The sequence below is a fragment of the Silene latifolia genome, chromosome 10 (assembly GCF_048544455.1).
Source record: "Silene latifolia isolate original U9 population chromosome 10, ASM4854445v1, whole genome shotgun sequence".
Lineage (NCBI taxonomy): Eukaryota > Viridiplantae > Streptophyta > Magnoliopsida > Caryophyllales > Caryophyllaceae > Silene > Silene latifolia.
In genome coordinates, this window is record NC_133535.1 from 150,262,798 (window position 1) to 150,283,766 (window position 20,969).

At 40.0% G+C, this 20,969-nt stretch overlaps 1 protein-coding gene across 1 annotated transcript; it reads right to left on the reverse strand.

Moving 5' to 3' along the window:
• Nucleotides 1-4,694: 4,694 nt before the first annotated feature.
• LOC141606360 (aldehyde dehydrogenase 22A1) lies at nt 4,695-12,253 on the reverse strand. The gene is made up of 14 exons (XM_074425456.1): nt 11,967-12,253; nt 11,813-11,856; nt 10,503-10,598; nt 9,833-9,960; nt 9,150-9,272; nt 8,385-8,538; nt 7,814-7,917; nt 7,643-7,721; nt 6,884-6,979; nt 6,618-6,755; nt 6,073-6,288; nt 5,696-5,887; nt 5,242-5,385; nt 4,695-5,131 (listed from the first exon to the last, which is right to left on the reverse strand). Exons 1-14 carry the CDS (start codon nt 12,076-12,078, stop codon nt 4,973-4,975), a joined length of 1,785 nt encoding a protein of 594 aa, XP_074281557.1. The 5' UTR covers nt 12,079-12,253; the 3' UTR covers nt 4,695-4,972.
• Between the last annotated feature and the right edge of the window lie 8,716 nt (nt 12,254-20,969).

Genomic DNA, 20,969 nt, shown 5'->3' on the forward strand with positions numbered 1-20,969 from the left:
TCTTTTTAAAGCTTCTTTACATCACGAGGATTAGTGGCTCGCAAGGGTGATGAACTATCTTGTAGGGGACTATCAAAATGCCTTTGTGCCGGGTCGGAATATTAGTGATAATATTCTTCTTGCACATGAAGCTATCCATAACATTAACACCCATAAAAAAAAGGTCGACATGGTAGATTTGCGTTTAAGGCTGATATGAGCAAAGCTTATGACAGGATTAGTTGGAAGTTTCTTTCTGGTACACTAAGGTGTTTGGGTTTTCCCGAGTCTCTGGTTAAGCTCATTTTGAATTGTGTGTCGACGGTCTCGTATGAAGTTCTTTTTAATGGAGCCCCGCTGAAACAATTTAGACCCAAGTGCGGCTTACGGTAGGGGGATCCCTTATCGCCATATCTCTTTGTGCTTTGCATGGAAGTTTTGTCGCGAAACATTTCTGCTGCCACTCGTAATAACAAGCTACATGGTATTAAGTTATGTCGTTCCTCTCCACCTCTCTCGCATCTTTTCTTTGCTGATGATTCCATCTTTTTCTTGATGGACAAAAAGGATGCCTTCAGTCAACTAGATTATATTCTCAAAGGTTTTTGTAAGGCTTCTGGTCAAATGATTAATTATAACAAGTCAGGTATTATTTTCAGCCCTAATACTCCTATTTGTCGTGCATCTGACGGGCTCAAAATTCTAAATATACGAAATAACAAGGGAATTGGTAAGTACTTGGGTATTTCGACTGATTTTGAAAGCTCGAAAAAGGATATTTTCTCAGCGCTTGTTGACGGTGTTAAAAAACGATTATCTTCTTGGAATGGAATTTTTTTGTCACCGGCTGGGCGCCTTACGTTGATCTCCTCGGTTTTGTCCACCATTTCTAATTACTTCCTATCGGTGTTCAAAATACCGGTAAGTGTGGCAAAGAGAATTAATTCCCTTTTGTCACATTTCTGGTGGGCAGGATTGAGATCGTCTAAGACGTACCTTTGGTGTAATTTTAATTTCCTAAGCTTGCCAAAAAGCGAGGGTGGTCTTGGGATTAGGAATGCCTCTTGCCTTAATCAGGCGTTACTCGCTAAACAAGCTTGGAAGCTGGTTAGTAACAAGGAATCACTCTTCGGGAAGATCTTTCGATAAAGTTCTTCCTCCTTCTTTTCGGGGTAGGAGAATATGAACACCAAGCAAAATTCCAACCTTTTGTGGGGATGTAGAAGCGTGGCTGGGGACTCAAACTCATCCTTCCGAATCGTGCATGGAAAGTGGGTTATTATTCTAAGCTCAAAGATCTGGAACACATGTTGGGTGAATGGGGAGACACCTATTATGAATCCTAGTCGACTCAAGTCAAGCCTTGTCTGCTAGGAATCTCAAGGTTAAGGATTTAATCCTAGCTTCGGGAGAATGGGACTCGGATCTTATCTATGATTTGTTTGGTGATGAATGGAGGTCTAAAATTCTAGCTCTCCCCTTGTGTATTTCACAACCTAATGATAAAATCTATTGGAAGCATTCGACATCAGGAGTTTACTCGGTGAAAAGTGGTTATGGGCGCACTTGAGGATCATTTGAATAAGACATGTAGAGAAAAGGATTTAGACAGAGCTAGTAGGGTATGTGTTGCTTTCTGTAGGAAGAAGTTATGGAAACTTCCTGGGCCTCAGACGTGGAAAGTCTTGATTTGGAGAATTATTACTAATTCTATCTCGAATGGAACGACGTTTCTAAAAAGAGGCATCAATGTAGACCCCTACTGCCGCTTCTGTTATGGTAGTGACTAGACCTGGCAAAATCAACCCGACCCGGTTGACCCGACCCGAAAAGGATGACCCGAGACCCGAAATCGACCCGAATTGCTGAACCGGAATGACACCCGAATCCCGAAGTAACCCGATCCGACCCGAAAATGACCCGAGTTTTCATGGACCCGTAACAGACCCGACCCGAAATGACCAATCCGAAACCACTCAACCCGAAAATGACCCGCCAAAATATAACTTTAATTGACCCTAATAGACTTGAAATGCCTCTCTTCTCTTAATCTTTGACCCGAAAATGGCCTGGCCCGAATTAACTTGACCCGCTTGACCCGAAACACATCCGACCAACAAACCCGAAATAGACCCGTAACCCGAAATGAACTGACCCGATCCGAACTAACCCGAAAATTTGAGAGACCCGAAATTACCCGACCCAAATTGGCCCGACCCGGTTGACCCGTTTGCCAGGTCTAGTAGTGACTGCCTAGAGACAGTGAATCATTTGTTCCGCGATTGTGTAGTTGTCACACGGATTTGGGCTGCTTCTAGTCTTGGAATACGAACTCATAACGATAATCATGTGGATATCGGTGATTGGATAGTTAATTGGATTAACTATCTTTCGGGGGTTGATAACGGGGACCGACTGATTATTCACTTCCTCGCCATCATCTGGAGCATTTGGTGCCATAGAAACAACCTTGTTTTTAGAGGCTGCAAGTTTTCTCCGGATGCTTTTTTTAAGATGCAATCACGGATACCGCCGATCGATTGTTTGATCGAGTCTTCTCTTGGGAGGCCAAGATTTGATGACTATAGTATACATCTACCTAAGTTAATGAGGTACGTGAGAAACTTAAGGAGTGCATCCCCATTTATCCGATTGGCACGGCCATGGATGTAATACAATTAGGGTGAAAGTGGATCTTTGGTTGGAGGAACTCTTTAAGATCGTGAGCGGGTTGGGTGGCGTATGATTCAACTGCTCTGTTATTTATGAAGGGGGTAAAGGATTCTCGTCCAATCACACGTTACGAGCGGAAGCTAAAGGTATCCGTGAAGCACTTCTTTGGGCTAGGACAAATGGTTTTCTTCATTTGGACGTGTTCTCCGACTGCCTACAGATCTTATTCCAGATTACAGGAGTGGAGAATGAACACCACTTGACTCAAGGAATCCTTCTGGACATCGAAGCTTATTTTCCTTTTTTTCATTATCTTAGTTTTAGTTTTATCCCTAGAAACCTTAATTCCGTGGCCCATCGACTAGCTAAACGGGCCATGGTTATGTAAGACGGGTTTCCTTTACAGCTGCCAAAAAAAAAAAAAAAATTAGGTTAAATAAGTCTTAATTGCATAGAATATGGCCCATATATGGATCTTACACACAAGTAACTTTATTATCAGCAAGGTTTTTGGGATCGGGATTTTACTTTGGAGCTATGAGATGGTAGGATCAAATTGGTAGAATCGAATCGTAGAATCGTAAGATTTCACAAACTCACCAAGTATAATTTTTTTTATTTGGTAAAAACATACTCAGTAGAAGTATAATTGAAGATCAAACACTTATTTATTAATATTTATTATTCATAAAATTTTGATAGTATCATTGTATGAACATGCATCTACAACTTAAAAGGAAATGGTGGGTTTCACAAAAAAAGATGTCATTATATAAAATATATATTAATATTTTTATGAAGAATTTGATCTAGATTCGTATTGTGATTTCATCTGTAGAAATTTTCAAATGAATAAGATTGTAAAATTCTACAATCACGATAAAATCATAGGATCCAGAATCAAAGGGCAAACATTTTTGAATCGTAAAATCGTTGATTCGAATCGCGATTCTGGTAACAATGATTATGAGAGTTAAACCGGGAACAAAATCATAGGATCCAGAATCAAACAACACTCCAAGCAACACAGTATTATCAACCCAAAACTCAGGACAACAATGGGAAAATATTCCAAAAACAGGGAAAAAAATAAAATAAAGGTGTATTTCTAACTCCATTCGATAAGGAGTTGAGTCCTTGTAGACCTTAAAGTAGCCATACTATCAATGGGCTTGACGTAAACTCCGATCGATTTAAGGAAGTTCGGGGTAGAGAGGCCATGGAATCCACCAAACTGTTTAGGTCCAAAACTATACTCGAATATGGTGTCTTTTTTCTCGGATTTTCCAAACGGTCCATAACTCCTTGCATTCGTTTCAATTGTCAATGATGTCATCCCTTTGTGTATTCGGCCATAATTCTCGTACTCATGCGAACCACTAATCCTCGTGATGTACTCATTCTCGGCATCATTAAACGTTACCTGTTCTCACATTAGGCCATAGCAACGCGTAAAGGTATTAGTTAGTCTTTTGTAAGACGGTATAATCAATACCGCAGCAAACTTAAGGCCTACGAGAGTCTGAGAGCCAAACAGAGGGGAAGTCACTAGTTTGTCATCTTCAATATATTGAAAAGCAATTGAGTTAATGACATCGCCGTATGATACAAACATTTGAGCTATTTGAGTTCGTCCCTTTTCATCCCAAACTGTTATGTCATCATCATTACTAAAAGTATTAGGTTCTCGACCTGAATACGGGCCAACTTTTAGCATCATCGACGATGTTTCTTTATCCTCCAATTTGATATGACGTTTCCCTGGACGATATAATTGATCAAGTTAAGCAATCATATTCAGAAATAACTCGGCGATTGCAAACAATCTTAATCTTGATGTTAAAAAGAAAAAAAAAATAATTTGTACCGCGCTTTCTAAGAGATAAAACGTCACTTTGCTTGTAATTAGCAACCTCGAATCTTTAAAGTAACACAATTTAAGGTAGACTTACTCATAATATATTTTTCGCTACATTAATTGCGTGACTATGAAGTAGGGTTATTCTGAAATGGCTTGGGCATTTTGTAGCATTCAACGGGAATCATCAGAACAGGATTTCTTTCACATCAACAAGATACTGCAAAATTTGGACATTATGTAAGTTAATGAATAAACTCTGTTATGCCGCTGCATTCAGAGTTCCAAGCCCGATAACCAGCCGGCCACAGGTGGAAATCTAGTCCCTGCAGCCGAAATTTGTAAGACAGATTACTAGATATCTAGAAATAACACTCTTTGAGTTTGTACAGTTGTGTTGTTGAAATCTAGAATCCCTTGTTCTCAGGTTTTGCAAGAACTTCATGAACACTCTGACGTTCCTTAATCAACCCTTCTAGCATTAGCAGTGCTCGGGGAGCCGTGTTCAGTTAAAACCCTCACAACTTTTACTAATGCTCGTAAGCGATCCCATATGTTTAGACCATAAAGTGCTTCCACCAGTGATTGCTGAAATTCAAAGGCATTTTCCGCAACAGGGTACTGCAATTGACAGGTCAAACTTAGTTTAGCAGAAAATACAGTTCCCCTGAAAAATGTTCTTTTTTTTTGGGTCAAATAATAACTAAAACCGTAAGGTCCTATTATTAAACCTGGATTGGTTTTGGTATTTTAGTCTTGATGTATGGCCACCATCTATCTTCAACCACGGCTTTCACAAGACAGCACGCTCTCAGCCCTTCAATTCCTGCAAATCTTCCACAGCCACTATCCTTTACACCACCAAAAGGTAGGGACTGGAGAGTATTTTCAAACAATAATCAGCAAAATTGAAAATTTTCTAAGGTTTTTTTTTTCCTGGATGACATATACTGAAATTGTGTAGTAAAATGTGGACGCTCTGCTCTACTTCACGAATCACGATACAAGAAGCATGGAGTGTTTAGCAGGTCAATTGGCTTTATTTCGTATTCCAAATTCCAAAGCCGAAAAATAGTAAGTCTCTAGCCACATTTCAAATCGTATCAAGAAACGAAAAGCACGAGTATATACCTTGGATAAAAAAAAGGAATAGAACAAGCTGTAGAAGGATCAAGTTTTAGATACCTGACACATATAAGAAGTTGCAAAGTCATTAATTGCAACATTTCCACAGTCCAGCTGCAAGGCGATTCTCCTAGCCCTACTCTGGCTTGCAGAAAACACAGCACATCCAAGCCCATATCTTGAGTCATTTGCCAGCCTAACAACTTCCTCATCGGAACTAAATTTCATAATCGGCATGATTGGACCAAAAGCCTGTAAGATATTAAATATCGTTAAAAACAACTGTTTATAAGAATGAAATTATTAAAAGAGGGTTTCAAACGCAGCAAAAGTCTTTTAACTCTTCTTTTGAGTTTTTGAGTGAATTAAAAGGAATGAGTATAACAACTACAGAAATGTATATAAACTACTCAGTCTCCTTTGCATATAAAAATTACCTCTTCTTGCATAATTTGCATCGAGTGGTTCACATTGACTAAGATTGTTGGTGGGAAGAATTGATCAATAGCATCAGTACCCAAATTACCAAAACGTCCACGACCAACAATTTCTGCTCCTTTGTCCAAGGCATCATTTACAAGGCTCTGAAGCTTTTCTGCATGATCTTGCATGCAAATAGCGCCCATATCATATTTCCCAGCAAGAGGAGGTCCCTGAAGATAGTAAATGTCTTTCAGTGAGAAGTACAACTATATTAAGTTGTAAAACATTGTACAAAGCGAAACACGACATGTTTCTAAAACCTAAGTTGCACAGCGAAGCTATCAATTTCCATTCAAAAAGCACAAAATCTTAAATAAAATGTGACCAATCCATTAAAGGCCGCCACATATAGGACTCAATGAGGAAAAAAAGAAAGAAGCACTGATAATAGGTACCTAGAAAGAGGTGCATTTATCAATCCACTCAAACTATTACTTTGCTGACCTTCAAATCCATCACAAAAGAAGTATATCAAAGTTTTCTCTGAATACAAACTTACCGCTGTGACAGATTTGACAATCTTCACCACTTGTGAAACAAATGCGTTGTATATATCACGATGAACATAGAATCTCTCTGCCCCAGCACAATTCTGACCACTTGATTGAAGAGATGCCCTAACAGCAACTTGTGCAACCTGTGTGAGGTAATGCAGTATTCCAGTTAATAAGAAGAATACACACCAAAACAAAGGCAAATCGACCAGAATTGGACTCCTGGCTCATAAGAATATATAATACAAAAATAGAACTGAAAAGCACTTACATGTTCCACATCTGCATCTTCACAGACAATAAATGCATCTTTCCCACCAAGCTCCAGAGTAACTGGTATAAGCGTCTCAGAAGCTTTTCTCATTATCTGTTTAGAAGCCAATACATTGATAAGCACTCTACAGAAACAGAAGTTATTTAACAAATACTCCCTCCGTACCAGACCAAAGGTAACACTTACTATAAACGGACGTACCACACCAAAGGTAACATTCCTTATTTGGCCCACAGCATTACTAAGTTATCCTTATACTCATTTGATATTTACACAAAATGCCATTACATACCCCACCTACCAACCCACAATTAAACCCACAATTACATACCCCACCTATTTTTTCCCTCTTTACCCTTACTTTTTCCACTTTTTCTTAAATACTCCAATTTTCCCTACGTTACCTTTGGTGTGGTACGGAGGGAGTAATATTTCTTGGTTTGAGCACTAAGAAATAGAACGAATATGTTTCGACACACAGGGAGTAGATCCAAGATTTCTGATGCCTTAACAAATATTTTAAGATATAAATGATGCTCCTGAATTTGGCAGCCTGCCTATCATTAACCGGGGACCAGCTAAGTCCATAATATGGATTTATCAGCAGAATTTTCAGAATACAGTCGCGAAGCAATAATTAAATGTTTAGCGCATATAACATATCAGTAAAACTCATTTAGCCTGGTAAATACGTAAAAATCCTTTAGATGAGTACTCAATAGAAGGAAATGGGTAGAATTGAGTTCTAAAACATACCATCTTACCCACACCAGGTGACCCAACAAAAATGATTTTATCAACTGATGACACCAATGCCTCCCCTGTTTCAGCAAACCTGGCAAAGTGACAGGGGTTTAAATCACAAGCTAAACTTCAATGATAAAACAGTTTTATAGAAAGGGAACAGAAAGAACAAATCAAGCATACCCCGTGATTACATCAACCAAATTATCGGGAGCACCAACAGCAGCCAATGCTGTTTGAATTATCCGGAAGTAGAAACATCCAGACCAACTAGCGTGCTCTGAAACCTACGGTAGATACAAAACTACTTTCAAATTGACAAGTAGAATGCGTATGATAAATTGATAAGTATACTTTCCCAGAAAAGAAAAAGAAGAAGTAATTTACATCAGGTCAATCACCAATAAAATGCACAAATCCAATGGTCATTCCGGTAAGTATGAACAATGAACCAAAGCATATGATAGAATGTAGGACACATTCAAAAGCCAGATACTGAATCTTTTGATAACAAGAACGAAAATCGGCCATAATTTTGAGCAATTACTGTTTCTACAAATTTGCAATCCTGGAGAGCACTAGGACCAGCAAATCAGGTCCTGAAGGCCAGCATGAGCACAAATCGGCCACATAATCTCCTATTCTGGAGTCACCAAGAACGGTGGCCACTCTCACCACTCAATGTATTGCATAAGTATATAAGAAATGACCACAACCGTGGACAGGAAAATGCTTCCGCACATAGCTTAAATACCTTAATGACAGCACCATTCCCGGAAAAGATAGCAGCGAGCATTGGATTGAAGAGGTTGTGGAATGGATAATTCCACGAGACAATAGCACCAATAACCCCTAAAGGATGAAATTCTACTTTGGCTCTCTTGTGAATCATTGATCTTCCAGAGCTCCTGAAATCCAAAAACATGAAGGTTTATATCATTAAGTGGGGATCCACGTGTGAATAGACCGCTCTGTAGGGATTTGTTTTTAGCCTTTTAGGTAGTCATGATATCAGAGACCCTACAAATTTACAATACTATTTGACAACTTTTGATGCAAGGTAAATAATGCAATCACTAACAAGATCACAGCATAAACCGGTCCACATAATACTGTATTTGTTTTATAAGGATGTTGTTCGACAATAGACTTCCTTTGTAAACCAGGTGGCTATTTCTGACAATGTCCGCTCAGTTTAATGGGCCGGGACGGAGCCAGGGAGGATGGGATAGAGGGGAGGTCCTATTTATGGGACTGCTTTATTGTAAAAGCAATTTAAAGTTTCTTGGTGACTAAAATTAGGTCAACTGCGCAGCTGTGATAGAAATGTTCAGTTGGGGAATGGAAGAAAGGCTTGACGAATCAGCAAATTCTTAACAGCAATCGTGTAATCCAAACTTCCTTCGGAAAGCCAAACAATAGGAAGAGTAGTAAAGAGACTGAAAAAATAGCTGACCTACGACATGCATGGAAATTACTCGGAAAGTATAACAAAGATGCTGGTATTAAAGGAAGATACCTGTATTCAGGCTTCAACCATTTCTCCCCTTCCGAAAGTAGCCAAGTGATTTTCTCACATGTAGTCATAATTTCTCCTAGTGATGCGTCAATCATTGTCTTTCCAGTATCACGAGATGAGATCCTTCAAGATTATTAAAAAAAAATCTAAGATTACGTCAATCATTTACCATGCAGATCCTCAAAACATGATTGCAAGTACAGATGTAAAATCAACCAAGTGCAACTGTGCCCTAGCACGATACAGTAGTACTCCGTATAAAATTGAGAATTAGATGCTAAAAGGAAGCCTGGAACTTCTAAAATTTTGGAAACCACAAAAGAAAAATCAACAACAAAGGACTAAAGGCTATCACAAATCTACAACATTGACAAACATGAAAAATTCAAGGAGGGGTTAGGAAGTAATAATTACTTGACTATAATGGATACACAAGATCGTAACATTTGAGTGCTATTCACGTGCTGTAAGCATCAATAAGATTGATAAAGGTATTCAAATCATGGCACACTGTTGTATCAAAAAATGCAACTAGGAGCAAGAAATCTAGTTGGTTGAACTAAGAAGCCACTGTATATCAGTATATCCATAGCCAGTTAGCCACAAGCAATAAAATAGCTTTATATATCAAGAATTAATGTGCTGTAATTAAATGAGTGAAGTATAAAGAAAGGATTTCCTACTCGCAAATGAGGTCCTGATGTTCAATGATGTACTTTAAAAGTATACGCAAAAACTGCCGTCTTTGCTTAAAGCTGCTGGTAGCCCATGTTTTCTGTGCTTTTCTTGCTTGTGCAACACGTTCTCTAACCTGAAACACAGATAGAGCTGGTATGTCATCGCAGTTAGGTACTAATCTCGAGGGCCTAACACTTAAGGAGTACTATGACGGTATGACCAATCATCGTTCAAAACAGATGTACCAAAACTAGGGTCCAGGCAAACAGCTTCCATCCTACTAAATTCTAGGCTGTTTTATCAATTTGTCTTTTAACAACCATTCCAATCTTGTTAACAACATTCGGCTCACACTGCTACAACAAGCATACTTCTACATGGCATAAAAGAAAATGAAACTTGGAATTATTCCACTAAACAAGGAACTCTTACACATTTGACAAATGTATGTTATTCATAACATTAATAGTCAAAGGTGCGGCATTTTAGCTCCTAAGTATTTTAAAAGCAAAGGACAAACAAGTGTATGAGCTTATATTTATAGTTTATACACCGCAACAAATCCCCTCAAATTTCACCTCAGAGAACATTTCAAATTCTGAGTTTGGTAGGGAAAGAACTCATTTGAAATGATACATAAAGACCAATCAACAAAAAATGGAGAGTAACACGGACCTCATCTGGCTTCAGTGCCGGAAAAAATCCCAAGTATTTCATTGTTGCAGGTTCATAGCATTGCACTTTGTCTGTCTGCCTTCCTCTTGTCGGTATCTGCTCATAAACTCCATACATCAGTATTATTAGACAGTAGAGTACATAAATTATTAGAAAAATTGAGAAAACTGCAAGCCTGCGATGTAGTTAATCCGAAAAAAATCTTAAAGCAATTTATCTCTGCATATAAGGCGCACACGCCGCACCAACTAGAAACGGGTGGCAACAACCGACTCTGATATCAGCTATCAAACCGAGATTTGATACCACTTATATACCTTTTCAAAACAGTAATTCAATTGACTGCACTGCCTAAGTCATAGCGGCTCAAGTCCCGCAAAAATCCAATCTAAATAAGTTTTGTCAGAGATGCAGAAAAGTGACTAACTTCTAGGATTCTAGCAATAAGATCCCCTAAACACTACTGTTCATCCCCTATGTTTTTTCTTAATTTTCGGCAATGGGGAATACAACTCATCATCTAAAGACTGAAATAGATCATCAAACCGATAACTACATAAACCTAAATCAGAACTACTAGAGTGCAAACAACAGCACAAATTTTAGAACGAAGCCGTATTAGACGACCTCAAAATTGCAATTCCTTCAAAGATAGCTACGTAAACCACTAAACCTAAACCAGAACTGCTAGAATACAAACAAAAGTACGAAGTTTCGAATGAGAAGGTATCAGCGAGACAGCGAGTAAGACGTCTCAAAATTGCAAGTCTTACAATAATAGAAGCGTAGTTGCTCTAATTTTAGTCAATTTATATTCAAAAAAAATTATAACAAACTCACATATGTGAAATAAAATCAACTTTCATCGATTGGCATAATGATTATGAAAGCCAAACTTGAATGAAAGAAATTAAAGCTAACATCATAAAAATTGCGACTCCTTCAAAAATAATCGCAGCGTAATTGCTCCAATTTCAGCAAATAATCACCACAAGATTGCGCGCAAAAGCTTCCACATTAGACTCAAATAAAATCATCATTAACTCGCACATACAGAATCAACATTTCATCGACTGACATAATAATGATGAAAAACCGAGCTGAAATTACAGAAATTAAGCTAAAATCATAAAAATTGCAACTCTGTCAAAGATAATCGAAGCGTAATTGCTCCAATTTCATCAAATAATCCGATTATTAACTCACACATAAATAATTCATTGATTAACACAATAATTATGAACATCGAGCTTAAATTACAGCAATTAAAGCTAAAATCAACAGAATTTCACAAAGTTGAAGCAACTCACATAGATGAAGCTGTTATCCTTCGTCTGATTTCCGTCATCAACAACTGCAATCACACACAAATTAGTCGAAAAATCGACGAACTAACAGCTCAAAACGACAAAAGAGTGAAAAATAAAATGTCGGAAGAGAGAGAGAGAGAGAAAGAGCGCAAACCGTCGGAAACGTCGACGTCGATAGAAGGAACATTAGGAGGAATGAGCATTAAGAGGAACTTGCAAATAGCGTAAGCTAATCCAAGGACTAAGAATGGCCACCAAAACGCCATTGTTGCGATCTTGATTTTGTTCGTCAAATTAGTAGCAGGTGTGTGTTGTTAATGGATCTTATATTTGTGAAATGTGGTTTAAGTAGATTAATGTGATTACGAGAGTGGTTTTACAGTCAGATACGCACGTCTTTGTGTAGTGCAGCGATGTTACTGAAACAATTGGGTCGATCGAGTGAAACGAATTTGAAGAAGATAGGAGCGAGTTTAGGATCTTTTATTACTGCGGAGAAGGGCCCCAATACAGAGCTTGATAGGGCTATAAGAATCCGAGTTTTACACGATGTTCGTAAGCCCTTACAAAACAGTGTGCCGATTAAGATGAAGGGGGGAAAGGTTCTACAATTTGACGTCAAATATGAACGTTTACCTCTATATTGCTATGGTTGTGGGCATTTAGGGCATGGCGAAAAAGACTGTGATGACGGACCGTATGAGGATGGTGAGTTGAAATTTGGGGAATGGCTTAGGGCATCGCCATGGAAGGTCACCAAAACCGTACCGGATTCGTCAGGAAGAGCTCGCAAGGATTTAAATGCTGCGTTTGAGGCTGAGGACCGGGGAAACTCTGAATACGACATCGCAAAAATGATAGATAAACTACAAGCTATAGCTATTGACTTAAAAATGAAGAAATCAGGTGCGAAGGCTGAGATGAAGCAGCGGGAGGAAAGGGGAGAGAGTGGAAGAGCTGGTGAGGGAACGATGGAGATTACAGTGGTTGGGGAGGATTGCACTGATGAGGGGCAACAAATGCAAGGGATGGTAGGGGACATATCAGGGAAGGGGGAGGGTTGTTTGGTGCAGGAAAACGAGAGGATGGATAGTGGGGAGACGGTGTCTGATGGGGGAGGGTGTGTGAAGGCGGGAATTACCAGGAATGAGATTGTGGGAGTGGGAATGCAGGAAGGGGGACAGAAGGGGTATACCGGAGCTAAAAAATGGACTCGAATACCGAGGGAGGTTGTGAGAGGGGGAGGGGAAGGGGAAGTGCGGGTTCAGGAAGGAGGGAAGAGAAGTCGTGATGAAGAGATGGTGGGCACTGGCGGCAAAAAGCAAAAACAATACAAAGACGGGGACGTCTTAATATCTGAGGCGGAGGTTGAGGGAGCTCAACCCCGCTGGGCCCAATGAATCTACTAAGCCTTAATTGTCGAGGCTTGGGCAACCTCGACGCTGTAAATAATCTTCGTGCCCTGGTTCGGAGGGAAGCTCCGGCCATGTTGTTTCTGTGTGAGACGAAGCTTTGTGGACGGGATATGAAAAAGGTGAAAGATAAATTGGAGGGGTATTTCGGTATTGAAGTAGATAGCATGGGGAGATCGGGGGGCCTTGCGTTTATGTGGAAGAAGGAGCTCGACTGCACTCTGAAGTCGGCATCGGTACATCATATCGATATTGAGGTTCGTGAAGGGGAAAAGGAGTGGAGAGTCACGGGGTTCTATGGGTGGCCTGCGGTGGGGGATAGACATCTTTCGTGGGAGTTACTTCGACTACTTCATGGGCAGTCGGACCTACCATGGGTGTGCATTGGAGATTTTAATGAGATTCTTTTTTCTACCGAGATGAAGGGCGGCAGTAGAGCGCAATGGCAAATGAACAATTTTCAAGCTGCTGTTGATGACTGTGGACTGCGGGACATTGGATGGGAGGGCTATCAGTTTACTTGGGACAATGGTCAGGCGGGAGAAGCTAACCGGCAATGTATGTTAGATAGGGCTTTGTGCACAACTTCTTGGTTGGATATCTTCCCTTATGCCAAGATTGTGCACCTGGAACGGGAATGGTCTGATCATGCTCCAATTAAACTTGTCTTCGATAAAAGAGTGACGGGGGTCGAAGTGAAGAGAGGGTTCAAATTCGAGCAAGCTTGGTTGGGGGAGGAGGGGTGTGAGAAGGCTGTGTGGCGTGGGATGAGCAAGGGTGGAGGAGGTCTTGGTGAGGCTCTGAAAAATTGTGCTCGGGAACTACAGGCATGGAAAAAGAATGGCATTCGAAAGATAAGCTACCTGGTGGAACGAAAAAGTAAACAGCTGAGCCGTCTAAATGAAGGGAACCGAACTGAGGAAGAAGTGCGTAAGAGGAAGAAATTAGTTGCTGAAATTTCTAATCTTCGGAGGCAAGAAGAACAGTACTGGAGACAACGCTCGAGAGCTCTTTGGTTGGAAGAAGGGGATCGTAATACAAAATTCTTTCACGCTAGAGCCGGGGAGAGGAAGAGGAAGAACCACATAGGCGTGCTTGTTGATGATGATGGAGTGCAGCGTATAGGACATGAGGAGATTGCTGGGGTCGCTAACAGTTACTTCCGCGAACTATTCACATCCTCGCAGCCTTCGAATTTTGATGAGGTTTTGGTGGGAATGGAGAACCGGGTGTTGGACCGTATGAATTTGATTTTGAGGGCTGAGTACCGAGAAGAAGAAGTGATAGAAGCTCTTAATCAGATGCACCCCCTTAAAGCGCCGGGCCCAGACGGTATGAATGGATTATTTTTTCAGTCTTTCTGGCATTTAATTGGTAAAGATGTAGTGGGAACCGTGCTCGGAATTCTTCGTGGGGATATGCCTCTGGATGATTTTAATAAGACGAACATTGTCTTAATTCCAAAGAAGAAGGCGCCGGATAAAATAAGGGATTTCCGACCGATTAGCTTGTGTAATGTGGTGTATAAGTTGGTCTCAAAGGTCTTGGCGAATAGATTGAAAATTTTCTTGTCTGAGATCGTGTCCGAAAACCAAAGTGCGTTTACACCTGGCCGCCTTATTACAGACAATGTTTTAGTCGCTTTTGAGATGTTTCATCATTTGAAAAATTCGCGGCAGCTTGATGGGTTCATGGCAATTAAATTGGATATGGCGAAAGCTTATGATCGAGTGGAATTGGCCTTTTTGCGACGGGTCCTTGAGGTTATGAATTTCGATCAGGGATGGGTTAATCGAGTTATGGCTTGTGTGTCTTCGGTATCCTTTTCGGTGCTTATTAATGGGTCACCGTCGGAGGAGTTCAAACCGGGGAGGGGGCTAAGGCAGGGAGATCCTCTATCGCCCTATTTATTTATTCTATGTGCTGAGGCGTTTTCTAATTTGATGAGGCGTGCTGTAGCTGAGGAGGCGTTACACGGTCTGAAAATTTCGCACAATGCCCCTGCTATTTCTCACTTATTTTTTGCGGATGATAGCATTCTTTTTGTGACAGCGACTGAAGGGGAATCTAATGCTGTGAACACAATATTGCGAAAATACGAAGAGGCTTCCGGGCAGCTTGTGAGTCTCGATAAGACGACGGTTTCGTTCAGTAAAGGTGTCCCTGATGTGTTGCGTAACCGGATTGCTGATCGGTTGGGGGTTCGTGAAGTGGAGGTCCAAGAGCGCTACCTAGGCTTACCTACTGTTGTGGGGAGGTCTAAAAAAGTGCTCACTAATATTATTCGGGATAAACTGTGTAAAAGACTTCATGGTTGGCGTGGGAAAATATTGTCGAGGGCTGGTAGGGAGGTTCTCATAAAGGCGGTGGCCAATTCTCTTCCTACTTATGTTATGAGTGTGTTCAAAATTCCCGCGTCCTTTTGCAACGAACTCCGATCGATGGTATCAAGGTTTTGGTGGGGACATGGAGAGGGGAGTAGGGGCATTTCATGGGTGTCGTGGAAGAAACTGTGTCGACCCAAATCTGAAGGTGGGCTCGGCTTTAGGGACTTCGAGGTCTTTAATGATGCCCTTCTCGCTAAGCAAGCGTGGCGCCTGGTTGCGGAACCAAATTGTTTATGGGCTAGGGTGATGAAAGCTAGATACTACCCATTGTCGTGCTTTACGGAGGCTGATATAGGGGCGAGACCGAGTTACACTTGGCGTGGCATTTTAGGGGCTCGAGCAACTTTGGAGCGGGGTTTGAGGAGACGTATTGGGAATGGGCAAGATACGCTGATTTAGGGACAGCCGTGGGTTAGTGGGAATGACCGGGGGAAAGTCATCTCACCATGTCAGCCGGGTTTTGATGGGATGAGGGTTGCTGACATCTTGAAGCCGGGAGGTGAGGGATGGGATGTTGAGAGGGTGCACCACCTGTTTTTGCCTTTCGAAGTGCAACGGATCCTTAATATTCGAGTGAGTCCTAATCTACCGAGTGATGGTTGGTTTTGGTGTTTTGAGAGGAGTGGTGAGTTCTCGGTTAAGACGGCCTATGCTTGTCTAATTGAAGATCGGAATAATACGGGTGGGCCTTCGAATTGGGAGAGGGAAAGATGGATTTGGAATCGGCTCTGGAAAGTCTCGGTATGGCCTCGCGTCAAAATATTCTTCTGGCAGCTGTGCAGTGGAGCTCTCGCAACATTGGAAAACATAGTGACTCGAGTTAGAGGTGAGTTTCCTTCGACTTGTTATTTATGCTCTTATTTTTCTGAATCGTGTTTACATTTGTTTCGAGATTGTAGTGTGGCACAATGGGTGTGGAATGAGGTTGGATTGGCGTGGGAAGATGAGGGGTGTAGTGGCGGTGGGTTGAGGGATTGGATTGAGTATCTGTGGAAGGAGATGAATGTGACGGATTATGGGAAGTTCATGGTTGGATGTTGGGCACTATGGGAGTTTCGAAACAAAGTGGCATTTGAGGGAGCGAATATCGAGCCGGCGAGAATTGTTCAGCGTATACGGGATGTTTTAAATGAAGGGGTGGAGAATGATGGTGATGTGCACAACAAGGCCGAAAAGAGAGGTGTCAGGACCAAGGAAAGCGGGAACGATGGCTGGAAACCGGCACCGAAGGGATGGGTTAAGGTAAATGTTGATGCGGGAGTGAAGGAGGGAGAGGGGGTTAATACGGGTGTGGTATGCCGAGGGAGACAAGGTGAGATTGTATGGGGTATTTCGGTGGCGCGAGATGTTGATTGGGAGCCACGTTTTGCGGAAGCTGTAGCGGTCTTGGATGGGTTGCAGGAAGCACGTGAATGGGGGCATCGAAATGTGATTTTGGAGAGTGACTGTTTACAAGTGATCGAGGCTCTACAAGAAGGAAGCAAAGGACGTAGTGATTTCTCGTTAGTTTTAGATGATATTTTTTCGATTTGTAATGACTTTGAGTCGGTTGTTTGGTCTCATTCGGGTCGAGCAAATAACTCCGTAGCTCATGCTTTAGCTCACGTAGTTCCTAGAGTAGTCGGAAAAACTTGTTGGTTGTCTGATTTGCCAGCGGCAGCTCGATCTGCGGCTTCGTTTGATTTATCTTTAATGAATTAATACCCTTTGGGGTGTTTCCATCAAAAAAAAAAAAAATCAATAATCAGGTAAATTGATTGTACATCAATAATCAGGTAAATACTAATATTTTTACCTTTTTACTATTTTTTGCTCATTTTTAATTTGCTAATTTTATTGATGATTTTTTTTCGTCATTGCTCTTTCATGTACAAGTTTTACTCTTTCATAGACTTTTTTCCACAACTTTTCCATGCCTTACCCTTAAATAAACAACAAATTCTCTCTTCTTTCTCTCTCTAAAAATTAAGCAAAACTCCACCAAATTACTCAATTTTAATCTTAATTTTCATAATCAAGTATTGATTCTTATTCATTCATTACTTCATTCTTTAATCAAATTGTAAATAATCATTCAATTGTTAAATTAGGATTAAGTAAAATCAGAATTTGTAAAATTAGGTTTATGGGAAAGAGGGGTTGCAGGGTACAGCGCCGATGGCAGCGATGGGCAGGTCGTTTGGTCGACGTCGGCGTGCAAGGGGTCGGGATCTCAGATAGTTGAGGCATGTAGTTGGGTAAGTCGTCCAGACGACTTACAAGCTTCTCGAGTAACTTTAAAATGCCATCGTTCCTTTTAATAAACTAGTCGTTGCTCCGCGCCCTCCCGGACGCGGTGCCCCAATTTGGCTAATCATTTATCTAACCGCAAGAGGATGAATTGAATAGAAAATGATGTTGCCCATCATCTGGCCAAAAACATCGACGGAACATAATAAGCACTATACATTATACATGCTAAGAAACGACGGGAAGGCAAAATGCCTGAGACACAATACTCGTAAAATATAAAAGGAAACACCTATGCGATTAAGGTGCACTTTTTTTTTCAAAAGGTATCGTTGCAAATTGAAATAAAGAACAAGATAACTACGGATGATCAACACAATTAGCAATCTTACCTAGAAAAAGCTCTTTAACGGCAAGATACCCCAATTTGTCTAAATAGTATTGTAAAGTAGTAGAGATGTATTTGAAAACACTCTCTTTCCGAAATACACTAAGCAACATCATTTGAATACCTTACATAATAAGACTCCATACAAACTTGTTGGAATAAATTAAATAAAAGTACTCTGTTCTAAATATGCGGAGCAGCTAAAGCATCAGAATGCCTTACAAAATTCAATTTCTGTACTCTATAAATAGAACAATGTAGAACCCACATTTTTACCGCGGTATCACTTACGCATTCACAAGCCTACCTAAAAAAATATAATGCAATGAAATAATTATTACAACACAATCTCACAAGCGTCATTCAGTATAAGATTGACAGTTGATTATTCAACCGTTTAAGTAAACCCAGTATTTTGCATCAAAGAAGTTGTCATCCTGCACATGAATAAATAGCAACAATCAACATAGTAGATGCTAAAACTGCTTATGTTTCATTTCAATCGTTAGTACATTCCTTAGCAACATTATAAATAAACTCAAGCGTTGGGATAATCCTTAGCCCGTCAAGTTTTTAATCAATAATTTTTCAGCCAGGACTAAATTATCATTAATATATTCGTCATCTGAAATATGTTGAGGTTTCAAAAAGTTCCAAAAAACTTCACGTTGTTCAATTGGTTTGCCATTCTTGAACACTTTTTAGGGTTTTTCTAATTGTAAAACCCACCTTACAAAGTAACAAAACTAATAAGATAAATGAAGTAATTGTGGGTATTGGAAATTTGGAATATAGTTTAAAGTGGTAATCAGCATCCTATTGCCTTTTTCTAGATAGGTTCGTCCTCATCAACCATATAATAAGTCTTGGTAAGGAAAAAAAAACATTTATAAAAAAAATGTTATGGCACTTGTCCTCTCACTCTCTCTCAATATAAACAAAACCAAACAGAGTTACTCTCCCAACCCTTTTCCACTTTTCCCTCTTGAGCCATGCACAAAGACAACCTCTCCCTCCTTCCTTCCCTCTCTTATTCCCTCTCTCCAATCTGAACAATCAAAAAGAGAACCTTTCTCCCTTCCTCTTTCCAACTCTCTCCGCTTTTTCCTTCTCAAACTAAACAGAAGCCAAACAAACATTCTCGTTTTTGTGACTATGCAGTAGGTATGCACCTAGTCCCCATGTAAGCAAGATTTAATTACAAAAAGCAATTTGATCAAGATTAAACAGACACTTTGCCTCCCCCACTATATCCCTCCGTCTCAACGCTCTACCTCTCCCCCATTATATCCCTCCATCATATCATATGGAATTAACACCACTTTGGAGAAACCGTATGTGAAATTAAAATGTATTTACTCGGTCATATCCAATTCAAACCCATGTGCTCCAACAAAATTTATAGACTTAGCAATCACAAAAGGATTCACTTTCAGACTCAACTGCACCTTCCCAAGATCATCACAAAAATAACAATGCGGACTCAAAAGTCACTCGACGTCCTTCTAACAAAACTTGGTTTATGGTAACTCACTGATTCTCTTGTGGTTTACCTATGGTCTCCATGGATGATGTTATAAAAGTTACTGTATTTATATGGTTATTTGAAGATAGGATGCAATACGAGTGAGTTAATTATGTGAGTATGTGATGTTTCTCAATTTTTTTTGCATGGGTTACAAGCTTATAACCCCTCTAATAACTAAAAAAATATGGGGATGAATTAGCAATGGAGACAGAAAGCTTAGACGATGAGTATTTTACAAAAAATAGTCGCTACTTTGACGGTCAATAGTGACTTCTTGCTCCTCTATCGATCCTCAAATCATTATTTAAAAAATAAATGTGGGAACTTAGTATGTGGCGAGATGGTGTAAAGCTAACACCGACCCGAACTTACACAACAAAACATACTTATATAGTCTTCTTTATCCTGTAAATTATAATTGTTAAAATAAAAATCTATAAAAAAAAGTTAAAAGTCAATAAATCAAAGTTTTTTTTTTTTTTTTTTTTTTTTTACTAAAGTTGATCGAGAAGTTTACTATTCTGTTCTTAAAGATAGTATTGCCCTAAGAGAATTACCAGGTGATCCTTTTTCCCCTTCGTCTACACTTTAACAATGATTTCAAAAGTACCGGGACAATACGAATGCAGGAATGGAACATGATTTAATCAACTTAAATCAAGTGAAGAAACTAAAACACTAAGTATTAAAGAAAAAAGAGAGGGTAAGATGAATAACCTGAAAGCCCGGCAAGACAAGAGATCGACAACAGATCCCGAGCTTAAGGTCAAGCCTGTCTTGAAGGAAAACAAGGGATTGTCCTCAAAAGGTGAAGGCTTGTAAACCTGCAGATCTCGAATATTCGTACACCATGAAAGCGTAACAGTGCCACTGTAAGCAAACATTTTAGAAGCTGAAGTTCGATTGAGCTCTATAATTGGTGCCTTGAAATGATGAAGAAATTATCACCTTTATGTGGCAATAATCTACTGTCACACTCGTGAGGGTGATGTACTACTTCACCACATAATGAATTATATACATTAGAACAGAATGGGATAGAAATAAATTTAACCTAAATGAAACCCTCAGAAGCGCCAAAATAAAACATCGTCTATCATCCGACCCCTCAATTGGACCTATGGACTAAATTTGCTCGAACTAATTAATTACTTACTTAAACACAGCAATTCATAAATCACAAAATTAGGTGACTAACTAAATACATAAAAAC